Source organism: Jaculus jaculus, chromosome 2, assembly GCF_020740685.1.
Source record: "Jaculus jaculus isolate mJacJac1 chromosome 2, mJacJac1.mat.Y.cur, whole genome shotgun sequence".
Taxonomy (NCBI): domain Eukaryota; kingdom Metazoa; phylum Chordata; class Mammalia; order Rodentia; family Dipodidae; genus Jaculus; species Jaculus jaculus.
In genome coordinates, this window is record NC_059103.1 from 74,383,676 (window position 1) to 74,398,104 (window position 14,429).

The 14,429-nt window shown below is 39.8% G+C and overlaps 1 protein-coding gene across 7 annotated transcripts in view; it reads left to right on the top strand.

Moving 5' to 3' along the window:
- Spidr (scaffold protein involved in DNA repair) overlaps positions 1 to 14,429 on the top strand; it is a 453,987-nt gene that overhangs the window by 413,968 nt on the left and 25,590 nt on the right. For all 7 annotated transcript variants that reach the window (XM_045143466.1, XM_045143467.1, XM_045143468.1 and 4 more), the window contains 3 exons: positions 253 to 340; positions 2,906 to 3,040; positions 3,134 to 3,193. In XM_045143466.1, the coding sequence (XP_044999401.1) occupies positions 253 to 340; positions 2,906 to 3,040; positions 3,134 to 3,193 (283 nt within the window). The remainder of the gene's footprint in view (positions 1 to 252; positions 341 to 2,905; positions 3,041 to 3,133; positions 3,194 to 14,429) is intronic.

Consider the following 14,429-nt stretch of genomic DNA (forward strand, 5'->3'; position numbering starts at 1 on the left):
AAGGAATGGAGGAAAGGAAGAAAGAAATTAGTCTAGTACACACCTGTAGTCCCAGCACTTGGAAAGTAGGGGCAGGATCATGAATAATTCTTGTCCTGACAACTCATCTCAAATAAAAATGCTCATCTCAAACTGTAGCTCCTTGTCCTTAGGACCTGTGTCTGTTGAGTATTTGAATATCTCAACTGCCTGGGCACTTAGTAGACAATGTTTGTTGGCGAATCCTTCTGACAGTGTCTTTTCTTGTTCCAGGGCACCAGGGCTCTTCAGTTTGATTGACACCATATTACCCCCAGAGAGGCTTCTGAAAGTCTCCAGCCACAGCCAGTCCAGTGAAGAGGTAAGCACAGCCTCAGAGAACTCCCCTGCTACAGACTGCTGCCCCTGTCAGGCACTGAGCCAGGCACTCCCTCTGCAGCTGTACAACCCATATACCTGTAGTGGTGATAAGGAGCCTGTAGCAGTCAGCCTCACATCCCTGGGATGAACCTCCAAACCAGGCACAGTTATGGAAGGAAGGAAATTTATTTGAAGCTTCCGGGGGAAGTTCTATAATGGCAGAAGAAGTTAGCCCCCTTTCACAGGACCATGCACACAGAGAGAGAAAAAACCAAAAGCCACCACCAAAAACAAGCAACCCAATAAGCAAGCACACTCCAGGAACTCCTGGCAAAGCTCAGGCACTTTGCATATCTTTAGACTGGAATTCTGGGTCCACCCCCAGTAATACCTCCTCCAGCTAGGTGGCTGGAGATACAAACTACAAGCTGTGATAAACTCCTGAATCAATCATCTATGTAAACTACCACAGAGCTCTACCACTAGTTTATCAGTCGTCAAAAAAAGTGTGTTCCAGGCCTGGGATTGGAAGCCCCTCATCTTCAGTGCCAGTGCTCTGGCTAGTGCCTTTCCTGCTTCCCAGGTTAATTCACTAAATGACCCACCCTGTAGTCCAGGCTGATCCAGAACTGGCTCCCTGCCCATGCTAACCTCAAACTCACAGTAATCCTTCTGCCTCAGCCTTCCAAGTACTGGGATTAAAGGCATAAACCACCAAACTGGATCAAGATGAATTTTTTAGTATATATTTTTAATTTGAGAGAGAGAGAGGATGGGCATGCCAGGGCCTCCAGCTACTGCAAACAAACTCCAGATGCATGTGCCCCCTTGTACATATGGCTTATGTGGGTCCTGGGGAATTAAACTTCTGTCCTTTGGCTTTGCAGGCAAGCGCCTTAAGCACTGAGCCATCTCTCCAGCCCCAAGATGAATTTTTAATCTAATTCATTATGTGCTATTTACAGCAGTCAGCATCTTAGCCTCATGGTGAACCAGATATAGTGTTTTTCCCATTATCTTCCACTTGAAAAAAAAAAACAGTTACCAATAAAACTAGAAATTCCTTAGAATCCATACCTATTCTTCCCACCAGGCTGACTAGAAAATTCTCTTTTCCCTTCTTATCACATTGCTTATGGGAGAATCTCAGAGTAGCAAAAACAATAAAGGGTGACCTCTGCTGTCCCTGTCCAGCAGGCTGACCAGTGGCCATGTTACTGTACCTCTGAAAGCTGAAAATAGGAGACTGTTTTCTTACCACCACAAACACTAGATGAAAAAGGTTTCTTAAGGGTTTTTTTTGTTTTGGGTTTTTTTTTTTTTTTTTTTTTTTTTTTTTGCTTGTTTCTTTCTCTCTTTCTTTTTCTTTCTTTTTCTCATGTGGTTTATATGGGTGGCTTGAGAATTGAACCCAGGTCTGCAGGCTTTGCATGCAAGCACCATTAACTGTTGAGCCATCTTCCCAGCTCCTACTATCTTCCTTATGTAGTGAACTTTTCAGCAGAGTGCTGTATCTGATACATGCTGGGCCAGACAGTACAGTTCATGTCAGAAGTGGCTGTTTGCAGACTGTTAAGCAGTGTCATTTTGGATCTGGGGAGCTAGCTCAGAGGTTAAAGGTGTTTGCTTGCAAAGTCTGTCACCCATGTTCAATAACCCAGTGACAATGTAAAGTCAGATGCAAAAAGTGGCACATGTGTATGGAGTTTATTTGTAGTGGCAAGAAGTTCTGGCATATCCATTCTCTCTCTCTTTGCAAATAAACAAGTAAAATTAAATAATTTTTTTAAATTTAAAACTTTGTATTGACAGCTTCCATAAGTGTAGACAATAAAACCATGATAATTCCCTCCAAAAGTTTTATTTTGAATTTTTTTTTCCTTAGTTGGCTGGTTGGTTGATTCTAAGACAGGGTGTCATGTGTGCCCAGTTTGGCCTTGAATTTACTATGTAGCTGTGAATGACCTTGAATTTCTGATCTTCCTGTTTTCCCAAGGGCAGGGATTATAGGTTTGTACTACCATAGATTTAAAATGTTATTTTTAAATCTACATGGTCCTAAAAACAGTGCAACCCAGTTCTTATATAACCTTCCAGAGAGTATGCATCAATGAGCAATTGTGTGTGTGTGTGCTTGTTGCAGCAGCCTCGTAGTGCTCTACTGCTGAGCTGTACCAATCTCACTAAGTTGCCTAGGCTGGCCTTAAACTCATCTTGTAACCTAGGCAGGCCTGCATCCTTCTGCCTCAGTCTCCCAAGTAGCTGGGATTATAGATCTATGCCACCAGGCCCAACTTAATCATGTATATATTAAAGAGCAGACTTCCTTAAGCCAGGCATGGTGATGCACGCCTTTAATCCCAGCACTTGGGAGGCAGAGGTAGGAGGATTGCTGTGAGTCTCAGGAGGCTACCCTGAGACTCCATAGTGAATTCCAGGTCAGCCTGGGCTAGAGTGAGACCCTACCTTGAAAAGTCAAAAACAAAGAAAGAACAGACTTTCTTAATATATTTGAGTCTTTTTTAGCTACACATTCATATTATGCTTTTATCTTTATTCTAAACAGGTAAAAATGTATCTGCCGCCTCCTAACTTCTGTTATAGCTTCTTGGCTCAGGGACAAATTGATATAATTGAAGGAGATCCCACTTCTAAGCTTTACCAGCCTCCAGTTGTCCATTGCTTAAGAGAAATTTTCCAGGTAACTTTCACACTTCTCACAATTTCTTAAAGTACTTTCACTGTTTTTGCGTGTTTCCTGTGTTGTTATCAATCTTTCTGAATTCCTTCCCAGACTAATGAACGTGGGTCCCGGTGCAGTTTCTATGCCAGCGTGATCTATCAAAGACCACAGGTAATCTCTCTCTCCACTTTCTTCTTTCTCTCCCTCCCTCTCTCCCTCTCTCTCTTTCTATGTTATAAGTTTATTAAGGGATACGCTTTTAGAAATTAATGGTGTGCCATAATGCAAAATTATTCTTAGAGTTGGGAAAATGACTCAGTGGTTAATAGTATTTGCTTGCAAAACCTGCTGGCCCAGGTTCGATTCCCAAGCCACCCACATAAGCTGGACACAAAACGTGGCACAAGCATCTGACATTCATTTGCAGCAGTAAGAGGCACTGACATGCATACACATGTGCAAATAAACAAAAAAATTAAGAATAAAGAAAAGGCAGCCCTACCTAAGATCCAGCTAACACAGTTTAGCTGACTGATTTTGGAGCCATTCTTTTCTATGTAAAGTGTTTTTTGCTATTTCTACTGTGCATCTGTTTTGAGGGTGTTCTTTTTTTTTTTTTTTTTTTTACATTTCTGTAATCAGCAGTTGAAGAACTATAGAATTACTAGAAGGAAGGATGGGCAAGGTGGCATATGCCTTTAATCCCAGCACTCACAAAACTGAGATAGGAGAATTGTCATGAGTTCAAGGCGTGAGGTAAAGTGAGACCCTGCCTTAAAAAAAAAAAAAAAAAAAAAAAAAAGATTGAGAAGAACAACAAAAAGAATTACTAGACAGATAGATTCCTTAACTTCTCATTGAGTTTACTGTTTCATATATATAAATATGACTAATATTGTATCATCGTAAGCATGGTATTTCAGCTTATTCCTCAACTATAAAGAAAAAAAGACTACTCCTACAAAGGTGTGATTCTTGGACCACATGGTTGCTGTGACAACAATTTTACCATGTAGTGTGAAAACAGCTATGTTATCATTTATAAATGAACAGCAGGACTGTTCCAAAGGTGTTAACTTAGAGGCATTCAACTTTGAATTTTACGTGTCAGTGCCACAGATATTCTTCGCATGGGTTTTTTCCAACCATTTAAAAATTTGAACATACCTTCCTTGTCATGATGAATTGTACACCCTGGAACTATAAGCTGAAATAAACACTTCCTTCCTTAAACTGAAAACAAAAATAAACACTTTAAATAAGTTTTAAAGTCATACTTTGGGCTAAATAGATGGCTCAGTAGTTAAAGGCTCTTGCTTGCATTTCCATTATACTATTGACGAAGTATTATTTATATATTGATTTGAAATGATTATAGATTCAAGGTTGATTTTAAGAAATAGTTAAGGATATAGCTCAGTGATGAAGTCCTGAGTTCAATCCCCAGTACCACAGAAAGAGAGGAAGGGAGAGAGTGAAAAGAGGAGGGAGAGATGGCTAAGGAAGAGAAAAGGAAAAGATAGATAGGTCCGGCGAAGGCCAAGCACTCTTCTTCTGCCCATATCCACAGTAACTACAATTACAAGAAATTGACACTGGCACAGTCCACGAAGATTTCACCTGTCACACATTCACTGGTAGGCGTGTATGCACACACGTATGTGGTGTTCTGTGCAACTCTACATGAATAGCTATAGCCTCACCTCATATATTCTTTACTCCTATCACTACCGTGTTCCCCATCATTGCCATCACCTGTTGTATATGTGTGGAACGATGCACTGCATGTAAAGTTCCAAAAGCTGTGCGGCTTAAGATAACACATCCATTCTCTAACAATACAAGAGGCCCACAGACTGAACTCAGGTGCTGGTAGAGCTGTACTCACTTTAATAGACTATCCTTGTAGAGGACACTTCCTGCTTCCCTCCACTTCTGTTCTTTCCTGGCAGTCCTTGGTGTTTCCTGACTTGTACACATATCATTTCAGTTACAAGGTCATCTTATTGTGTTTTCACATTGTCATTCCTCTGTACATGTCTGTGTCCAAATTTCTCTGTTTTATGACACCAGTCATATTAGATTAGGATCCACTCTATTGACCTCACGTTAACTTAGTTAAATCTACAAAGACCCTATTTCCAAATAAGTCACATTGTGAGGCACTTGCTTTAGGACTTCAAGTCATTTGGGGGAGGGGGGTTCAGCTGAAGTCCAACACATAACAAATCCTTTTGAAACTGACTTTTTCTCAGAATTCTAAAAATTAACCCAGAGGCCTAATGATGCTGAACATCTTTTCATGTATTTATTTGCTATCCTAGCCTATCTTCTCTGGTGAAATATCTGTTCATCTTTTGCCCATTTTCTAATCAGATTGTTTGTTATTTTAATGTTGAATTTTTTAAGTTTTTTATATATTCTCAGTACAAAGAAAATATTTGGAAATATTTTCATAGGAACTATAAATTATTTTTTATCCTTTTAACAGAATTTTTGTTTTGTCTACAGAGTTTAATTTTTATGTGGTCAAATTTAACAAAATTTCCTCTTGTGAGTCAGGATTTTGTCAAGTTTAAAATGAACCAAGTTTCTTTGCCTAGTGAAAGGTTCCAAAGTTTATTTATGTTCTTTTTTAGAAGAGTTACAATTGTGCATTTTACAGTTAAGTCCATAATGTTTGGAATTGCATTTTGTATGAAATGCATGTTTTTTAATTTATTTATTTATTCTTATTTGCTCACCAAGGTCTCTTGCCACTGCAAAGGAACACCAGGTATATTTGCATGTGGTTTTGTGTGGGTACTCAGGAATCAAATCTCAGCCAGTAGGCTTTGCAAGCAAGTGCCTTTAACTGCTGAGCCCTCTCCCCAGCCCAAAATGTATGATTTAAGTCAAGGTTCAGTTTTTTGTTTATAGATATCCAGTTGTTCCAACATCATTTACTAACAAATTATTCTTCTTCCTATTATATAAATTTCTTTGGTATGTGTATGGGTACATTAAAATCTCCTCCCCCCACTTTTTATTTTGTTTTGCTTTGTTATTCGAGGTAGCATCTTGCTCTAGCCCAGGATGACCTAAAATTCACCATATAGTCTCAGACTGTCTTCGAACTCACAGTAATCCTCCCACCTCTGCCTTCTAAGCGCTAGGATTAAAAGCATGTGTCACTGTGCCCAGATTTCTTGCTGCTGCAAATGAACTGTAGATGCATGTACCACTTGGCATCAGGCATTACGTGTGTGTGCTAAGGAATTAAAGCTGGACTTTGCAATCAAGAACCTTTAACCACTGAGTCATCTCCCCAGCCACTCCTTCCTCCTTTGAATTGTTTTTGTACCTTTCTCAAAAATTATTGGTCAGGCCAGGCGTGGTGGCGCATGCCTTTAATCCCAGCACTAGGGAGGCAGAGGTTAAGAGGATCATCATGAGTTTGAGGCCACCCTGAGACTACATAGTGAATTCCAGGTCAGCCTGGACCAGAGTGACACCCTACCTTGAAAAAAGAAATTATTGGCTAGGGACAGGAGAGATGGTTTAGTGGTTAAGTTCCATGCCTGCAACGCCTAAGCAACCAGGTTCGATTATCCAGGTCCCATTTAAGCCAGATACACATGGTGACACATGTGTCTGGAGTTCGTTTGCAGTGGCTGGAGGCCCTGCCACACCCATTCTCTCTCTCTCTCTCCCTCTCTCTCTGTCTCTAATAAATAAATAAAAATTAATTGGCAGGGCTGGAGAGATGGCGTAGCAGTTAAGCGCTTGCCTGTGAAGCCTAAGGACCCCGGTTTGAGGCTCGATTCCCCAGGACCCATGTTAGCCAGATGCACAAGGGGGCGTACACGTCTGGAGTTTGTTTGCAGTGGCTGGAAGCCCTGGCATGCCCATTCTCTCTCTCACTCTCCATCTGCCTCTTTCTTTCTCTGTCACTCTCAAATAAATAAAAAAATCTTTTAAAAAAATTAATTGGCCATCTCTTGTGGAAGAAACCAATATTAATAAACATAGAGAATTAGTATTACTTGATTATTAACATTATAGATTTCTATACCATTTTCAAATACTTTTATGGATTAAATAGTGTTAATAAAAATTCTTTAATTGGGCCAAGCAGTTAAAGATACTTGCTTGTAAATTCTGCCAGCCCAGATTCAATTTGCTTAGTACCCATGTAATGCCAAAACCACAAAATGGTACATGCATCTGGAGTTCATTTGCACAGGAAGAGACCCTGACAAGCCTGTATACATACACACACACACGTGTTCTCTCTCTCTCTCATAAATGAATAAAACATATTTTAAAATTTTTATTTAATGGGAATGGGGAATGGTTCAGTAAGTAACAGCACTTGATGTACAAGCACATTGACCTAAGTTTGATCCCCCCAGAACCTGTGTTTTAAAAAAATACAATCTAGGAATAGCCATTCATACCTGTGACCCCAGTGTTGAGGGAAACAGAAACATCAGGAAGCCAGTCCTACTAAAAAAATAATATGAACTCCAGGTCCAGGTTCAGTATGAGACTGTCTCAAGAAAATAAGGCAGAAGAATGATAGAGTAGGATACCCATTGTCCTCTCTCTGAGCTCCATATACATGTATATGGTCTGCATGTATCTGCACAAACACATATACCTACATCACATACACATGTACAAATTCTTCAGTAGATTTTATTTTTAGATCAGTTTTAGAAAAATCAAGAGAAAAGTATAGATTTCCTATGTATGTCCTGTTCAGGCACATAACCTAACCTACTATCGCTATCCCTTGACCAGATTGTTATATTTGTTAACTGTTGATAACCTATGCTAGCATAGTATAAGCATCTAGAATTCATAATTTATATTGGGTTTCTCTGGATTTACATTACAGTCCCAGGCTGAATAAAAAGGGAAAAGCAGGGCTGGAGAGATGGCTTAGTGGTTAAGTGCTTGCCTGTGAAGCCTAAGGACCCTGGTTCAAGGCTCGATTCCCCAGGACCCACGTTAGCCAGATGCACAAGGGGGTGCACGCATCTGGAGTTCCTTTGCAGTGGCTGAAGGCCCTGGTGTGCCCATCCTCTCTCTCTCTCTATCTGCCTCTTTCTCTCTCTGTCACTCTCAAATAAATAAATAAAAAGAAATAAAAAAAAAATTTAGAAGGAAAAAGCAGTCTGAGCACCAACATTCATCTCTTTCTGTTCTAACCATAAATGCAACATGACTAGCTGCCTTAGTATCTTGCCCTCATGTCTTCCCCATAAGGATAGATTATATCCTCAAACTATATGCTGAAATAAACCATTCTGTCAGTTCTTAAGTTGCCTTTGTCAGGTATTTTGTCACAACATTATATAAAGTAATATGTAAAGTTTATACCAAGAAGTAGAACCATTGCTGTGCTTACACATTTGAGACTAGTTTGCAGGAGGAAATGTGGAAGAGTTTTGAACTTCAGGCTAAGGAGGCCCTAAACTATTTTTATTGACAACTTCCATAATTACAGACAGTAAACCATGATAATTCCCTCCCCTCCCCCACTTTCCCCATCACAAATCCAACTCCATCATATCCCCTCCCTCTCTCAATTAGGCTGTCTTTTATTTGGATGCCATTTTCTTTTTCTCTTATTATGAAGGTCATGTGTAGGCAGTACCAGACACTGTGAGGTCATGGATATCCAGGCCATTTTGTGCTTGGAAGATTGCATCGTAAGCAGTCCTTTGGCTCTTGCATTCTTTCCACCACCTCTTCCACAATGGATCCTGAGCCTTGGAGAGTATGATAGAGATGTTTCAGTGTTGAGCACTTCTTTGTCACTTCTTCTCAGCATATGGTACCTCTTAAATCATTCCACAGGTGACCACCATCTGAAAAGAAAAGTTTCTCTAACCATAGTGAGACTAGCATTAATATTTGGGCAAGAATGTTAAGAAAAGTTCTCATAGGACTGGAGAGATTGCTTAGTGGTTAAGATGCTTGCCTATGAAACATAAGGACCCAGGTTCCACTCCCCAGAACCCACATAAAACAGATGCACATGGTGGTACATACATCTGGAGTTCATTTGCAGTGGCTAGAGGATTTGGTGTACCTGTTCTCTCCCCCCACCCTCTCTGTATTTATCTCCCTCTCTGTCTCTCTCTCTCCCACTTATAAATAAATAAAAATAATTTTAAAATATTTTAAATCAAACCGGGCATGGTGGCACACACCTTTCATCCCAGCACTCAAGAGGCAGAGGTAGGAGGATCACTGTGTATTCAAGGCCACCCTGAGAATACAGAGTGAATTCCAGGTCAGCCTGGGCTAGAGTGAGACCCTACCTCAAAAAACCAAAAAAAAAAATTTTTTTTTAATCATATTTTCAAAAAAAAAGTGCTTATAGGGAAGTTTGCTGAGCATAATATATATGCATTTATTGAGACACCAGAAGGTATTACACCCCTGGGGCTAATGACCTTGCCTGCCTAGGCTTTGACTAGGTCTTCAATATCAGGCATGTATTCCCTCCCATGGAGTGGGCCTCCAGTTCAGCTAGAGAGCCCTTGGTTTCCCACATAACTTACATGCACCCAATGGCTCATTTGGCCTGACTAGCCCAACTTAAGGCTTGCAGTCCACTATTGTTTATCTCCACTGATGACTTCTCCCTCCCATTGGGCTGCATGCAGCATAACTTTTTCTAGTTAATTGTCAGCTGGTTTACAGGAAGGAGGTTTTCTGCCTAGCTCCAGCTTGGTATCACAGTGACCTTGCAGCCCAAGCATGTGGAGTCTTTAGCAATAGGGTCTTACTACCTATACCTGGTAAAAACCAAGAACTTTGACAGTAGCCTATAATGTTTGGGGGGCATCAGGGATCTCCCTGGCCAACAACTCACTAGAAGATATTTCATCCCTGACAAAAAGTTTTTCTGTTAGCAATCTATAGTTTCTGGGAATGCCATACCCTGAGCCTTGGAAGGTTCACTACCAAAAGTGACAGTAGCATTAATATGTGGATATGAACATTAAGAGAAGTTCTTACTGGGAAGTTGATAAGCATAGTATATACATTTAGCCAGACAGCAGCAGACATCAGACCCCTAGGGCTCATGACTACCCCTGTTGTAGGTTTTCAGTATCAGGGATGTATTCCCACCCATGGAGCAGGCCTGCAGTCCAAGTAGAGGGCAGTTGGTTTCTACCATGACAGATGTGCCACTATTGTACCCATTGGCTCATTTGGCCTGGCTGCAAAATTTAAGACTTGCAGTGTCCATGGTTGAGTATCTTCACTGGTAATTTCTCTCTCTCCCATTGAACTGCATGCAGAATGGCTTCTTCCAGCTTTCTGTCAGCTGGTCTACATGGAGGAGGTTATAAGCTTAGTTCCAGCAGGATTTCTCAGTGGCCTTGCAGCACAAGTACGTGGAGTCTTCAACAATAGGGTCTTACCACCTATTCCTGGTGGGAAACAAAGGGCCTCGGCAATGGCCTGTAATGTTTTGGGAGCATCAGGAATCTCCCTGGCCAACAACTCACTAGAAGGTATCCCATCCATGGCACTGAAAATTTTCTAGCAACAATCTACAGCTCTTGTGTGTCCCATTGTCCAAAAAAGTAGGTTTCCCACAGATTAATCACTGGGACCTCATGAAATTACAAAGATTTTGCTCTGCAAAGGACACAGTGAAAAAAGCAAAGAGGCAACCTACAGAATGGGAAAAAATCTTCACCAGCTATATATCTGATAGAGGATTAATATCTAGGATATACAAAGAACTCAAAAAGTTAAATAATAAGGAATCAAACAAGCCAATCAAAAAATGGGCTATGGAGCTAAATAGAGAGTTCTCAAAGGAAGAAATACGAATGGCATATAAGCATCTAAAAAAATATTCCACGTCACTAGCCATCAGGGAAATGCAGATTAAAACTACATTGAGATACCATCTCACTCCTGTCAGATTGGCCACCGTCAGGAATACAAATGATCATAAATGTTGGCGGGGATGTGGAAAAACAGGAACCCTTCTATGCTGCTGGTGGGAATGCAATCTGGTCCAACCATTGTGGAAATCAGTGTGGAGGTTCCTAAAACAGCTAAAGATTGATCTACCATATGACCCAGCTATAGCACTCCTAGGCATATATCCAAAGGACTCATCTCATCTCCTTAGAAATACGTGCTCAACCATGTTTATTGCTGCTGAATTTATAATAGCTGGGAAATGGAACCAGCCTAAATGTCCCTCAACTGATGAGTGGATAATGAAGATGTGGCACATTTATACAATGGAGTTCTACTCAGCAGTAAAGAAAAATGAAGTTATGAAATTTGCAGAAAAATGGATGGACCTGGAAGGGATTATACTAAGTGAGGTAACCCAGGCCCAGAAAGCCAAGTGCCACATGTTCTCTCTCATATCGAATATCAGGTGGCTATAGCTACTTGGGCTTACATCTGGGTCCTCTATTCTGTTCCACTGATCTACATGTCTGTTTTTGTGCCAGTACCATGCTGTTTTTGTTACTATGGCTCTGTAGTATAGGTTAAAATCAGGTATGGTGATACCACCAGCCTCTTTTTTGTTGCTCAGTATTATTTTAGATATTCGAGGTTTTTTGTGATTCCAAATGAATTTTTGGATTGTTTTTTCTAATTCCATGAAGAAAGCCTTTGGAATTTTGATAGGGATTGCATTAAATGTGTAGATTGCTTTAGGTAAGATTGCCATTTTCACGATATTGATTCTTCCAATCCAGGAACAAGGGATGTTTCTCCACTTTCTAGTGTCTTCTGCAATTTCTCGCTTGAGTGTTTTAAAGTTCTCATTGTATAGATTCTTTACTTCCTTGGTTAGGTTTATTCCAAGGTTTGTTTTTTTTTTTTTTTTTTTGATGCAATTGTGAATGGGAGTGATTCTCTGATTTCATCCTCTTTGTGTTTGTTGTTAGCATATATGAAGGCTACTGATTTCTGTGTATTTATTTTGTATCCTGCTACATTGCTGTAGGTTTTGATCAGCTCTAACAGCTTGCTAGTAGAGTCTTTAGGGTCCTTTATGTATAGAATCATGTCATCTGCAAATAATGATAACTTGATCTCTTCCTTTCCAATTTGTATCCCTTTTATGTGTGTCTCTTGCCTTATGGCTATGGCTAAGACTTCCAAAACTATATTAAATAAAAGTGGGGACAGTGGACACCCTTGTCTTGTTCCTGATTTTAGTGGAAAAGCTTCCAGTTTTTCCCCATTTAGTAATATGTTGGCTGTAGGCTTGTCATAAATAGCCTTTATTATATTGAGATATGTTCCTTCTATTCCCAGTCTCTGTAGGACTTTTATCATGAAGGGATGTTGGACTTTGTCAAATGCTTTCTCTGCATCTAATGAGATGATCATGTGATTTTTGTCCGTCAACCCGTTTATGTAATGTATTACATTTATAGATTTGCGTATGTTGAACCATCCCTGCATCTCTGGGATAAAGCCTACTTGGTCAGGGTGAATGATCTTTTTGATATACTCTTGTATTCTGTTTGCCAATATTTTGTTGAGAATTTTTGCATCTATGTTCATGAGGGAGATTGGTCTGTAATTTTTTTTTGTTCTATCTTTGCCTGGTTTTGGTATCAGGGTGATGCTGGCCTCATAGAAGGAGTTTGGTAGAATTCCTTCTTTTTCTATTTCCTGGAAAAGCTTAAGAAGCAATGGTGTTAGCTCTTCCTTAAAAGTCTGGTAAAATTCAGCAGTGAATCCATCCGGGCCTGGGCTTTTTTTAGTTGGGAGATTATTGATAACTGTTCAGATCTCCATGTTTGTTATAGGTCTATTTAAGTGATTAATCTCATTTTGATTTAATTTAGGTAGGTCATATAGATCAAGGAAATCATCCATTTCTTTCATATTTTCATACTTTGTGGAGTATATGGTTTTATAGTATGTCCCTATGATTTTTTGAATTTCTCTGGAATCTGTTGTGATGTTACCTTGTTCATCTCTGATTTTATTAATTTGTGTCTCTTCTCTCTTTCTTTTGGTCAGATTTGCTAAGGGTTTATCAATCTTGTTTATCCTTTCAAAGAACCAACTCTTTGTTTCATTAATTCTTTGGATTGTTCTTTTTGTTTCTATTTCATTAATTTCTGCCCTAATCTTTATTATTTCTTCCCGTCTACTGATTTTTGGTTTGCCTTGTTCTTCTTTTTCCAAGGCTTTAAGGCGAAGCATTAGGTCGTTTACTTGCGACCTTTCTAATTTCTTAATATAGGCACTTAAGGCTATAAATTTCCCTCTTAGAACTGCCTTCATTGTGTCCCAGAGATTTTGGTATGTTGTGTTCTCATTATCATTTGACTCTATAAATTTTTTGATTTCCTTTTTGATTTCTTCATTGACCCACTCATCATTTAGTAGTGTATTGTTTAGTTTCCATGATTTTGTGTATGCTCTATAGCCTTTCTTGCTACTGATTTGTAGTTTAATTCCATTGTGGTCAGATAGAATGCAAGGAATTATTTCAATTTTCCTGAATTTGTTAAGATTTGCTTTATGTCCTAATATATGGTCTATTTTAGAGAATGTTCCATGTGCTGCTATAAAGAATGTATATTCTGCAGCCTTTGGATGAAATGTCCTGTATATATCTGTTAGGTCCATTCCTTCTATGACCTCATTTAGTCCAGATGCCTCTCTGTTTATTCTTTCCCTGGATGACCTCTCAATTGATGAGAGTGGGGTGTTAAAGTCACCCACCACCACTGTGTTTGGTGTTATCTGTGACCTTAGTTCTAATAGTGTTTGTTTGACGAATTTGGGAGCCCCCATGTTAGGTGCATATATGTTTAGGATTGTAATGTCCTCCTGTTGGAGTGTGCCCTTAATCAATATAAAGTGACCTTCCTTATCTTTCTTGACTAACGTCGGACTAAAGTCTACCCTGTCTGATATTAGGATAGCAACCCCTGCTTGTTTTCTAGGCCCATTTGCTTGAAACACCGTCTTCCAACCTTTCACCCTAAGATAATGTCTATCCTTTGTAGAAAGGTGAGTTTCTTGGAGACAACAAATTGTAGGATCCTGCTTTTTAACCCAGTCTGCAAATCTGTGTCTTTTCATTGGGGCATTGAGACCGTTGATATTAAGAGATATTATTGAGGGCTGGAGAGATGGCTTAGCGGTTAAGCGCTTGCCTGTGAAGCCTAAGGACCCCGGTTCGAGGCTCGGTTCCCCAGGTCCCACGTTAGCCAGATGCACAAGGGGGCGCACGCATCTGGAGTTCGGTTGCAGTGGCTGGAAGCCCTGGCGCGCCCATTCTCTCTCTTTCCCTCTACCTGTCTTTCTCTCTCTGTCTTTTGCTCTCAAATAAATAAATAAAAATATTTTAAAAAAAAAAGAGATATTATTGAAAGGTGTGTATTTATGTTTGCCA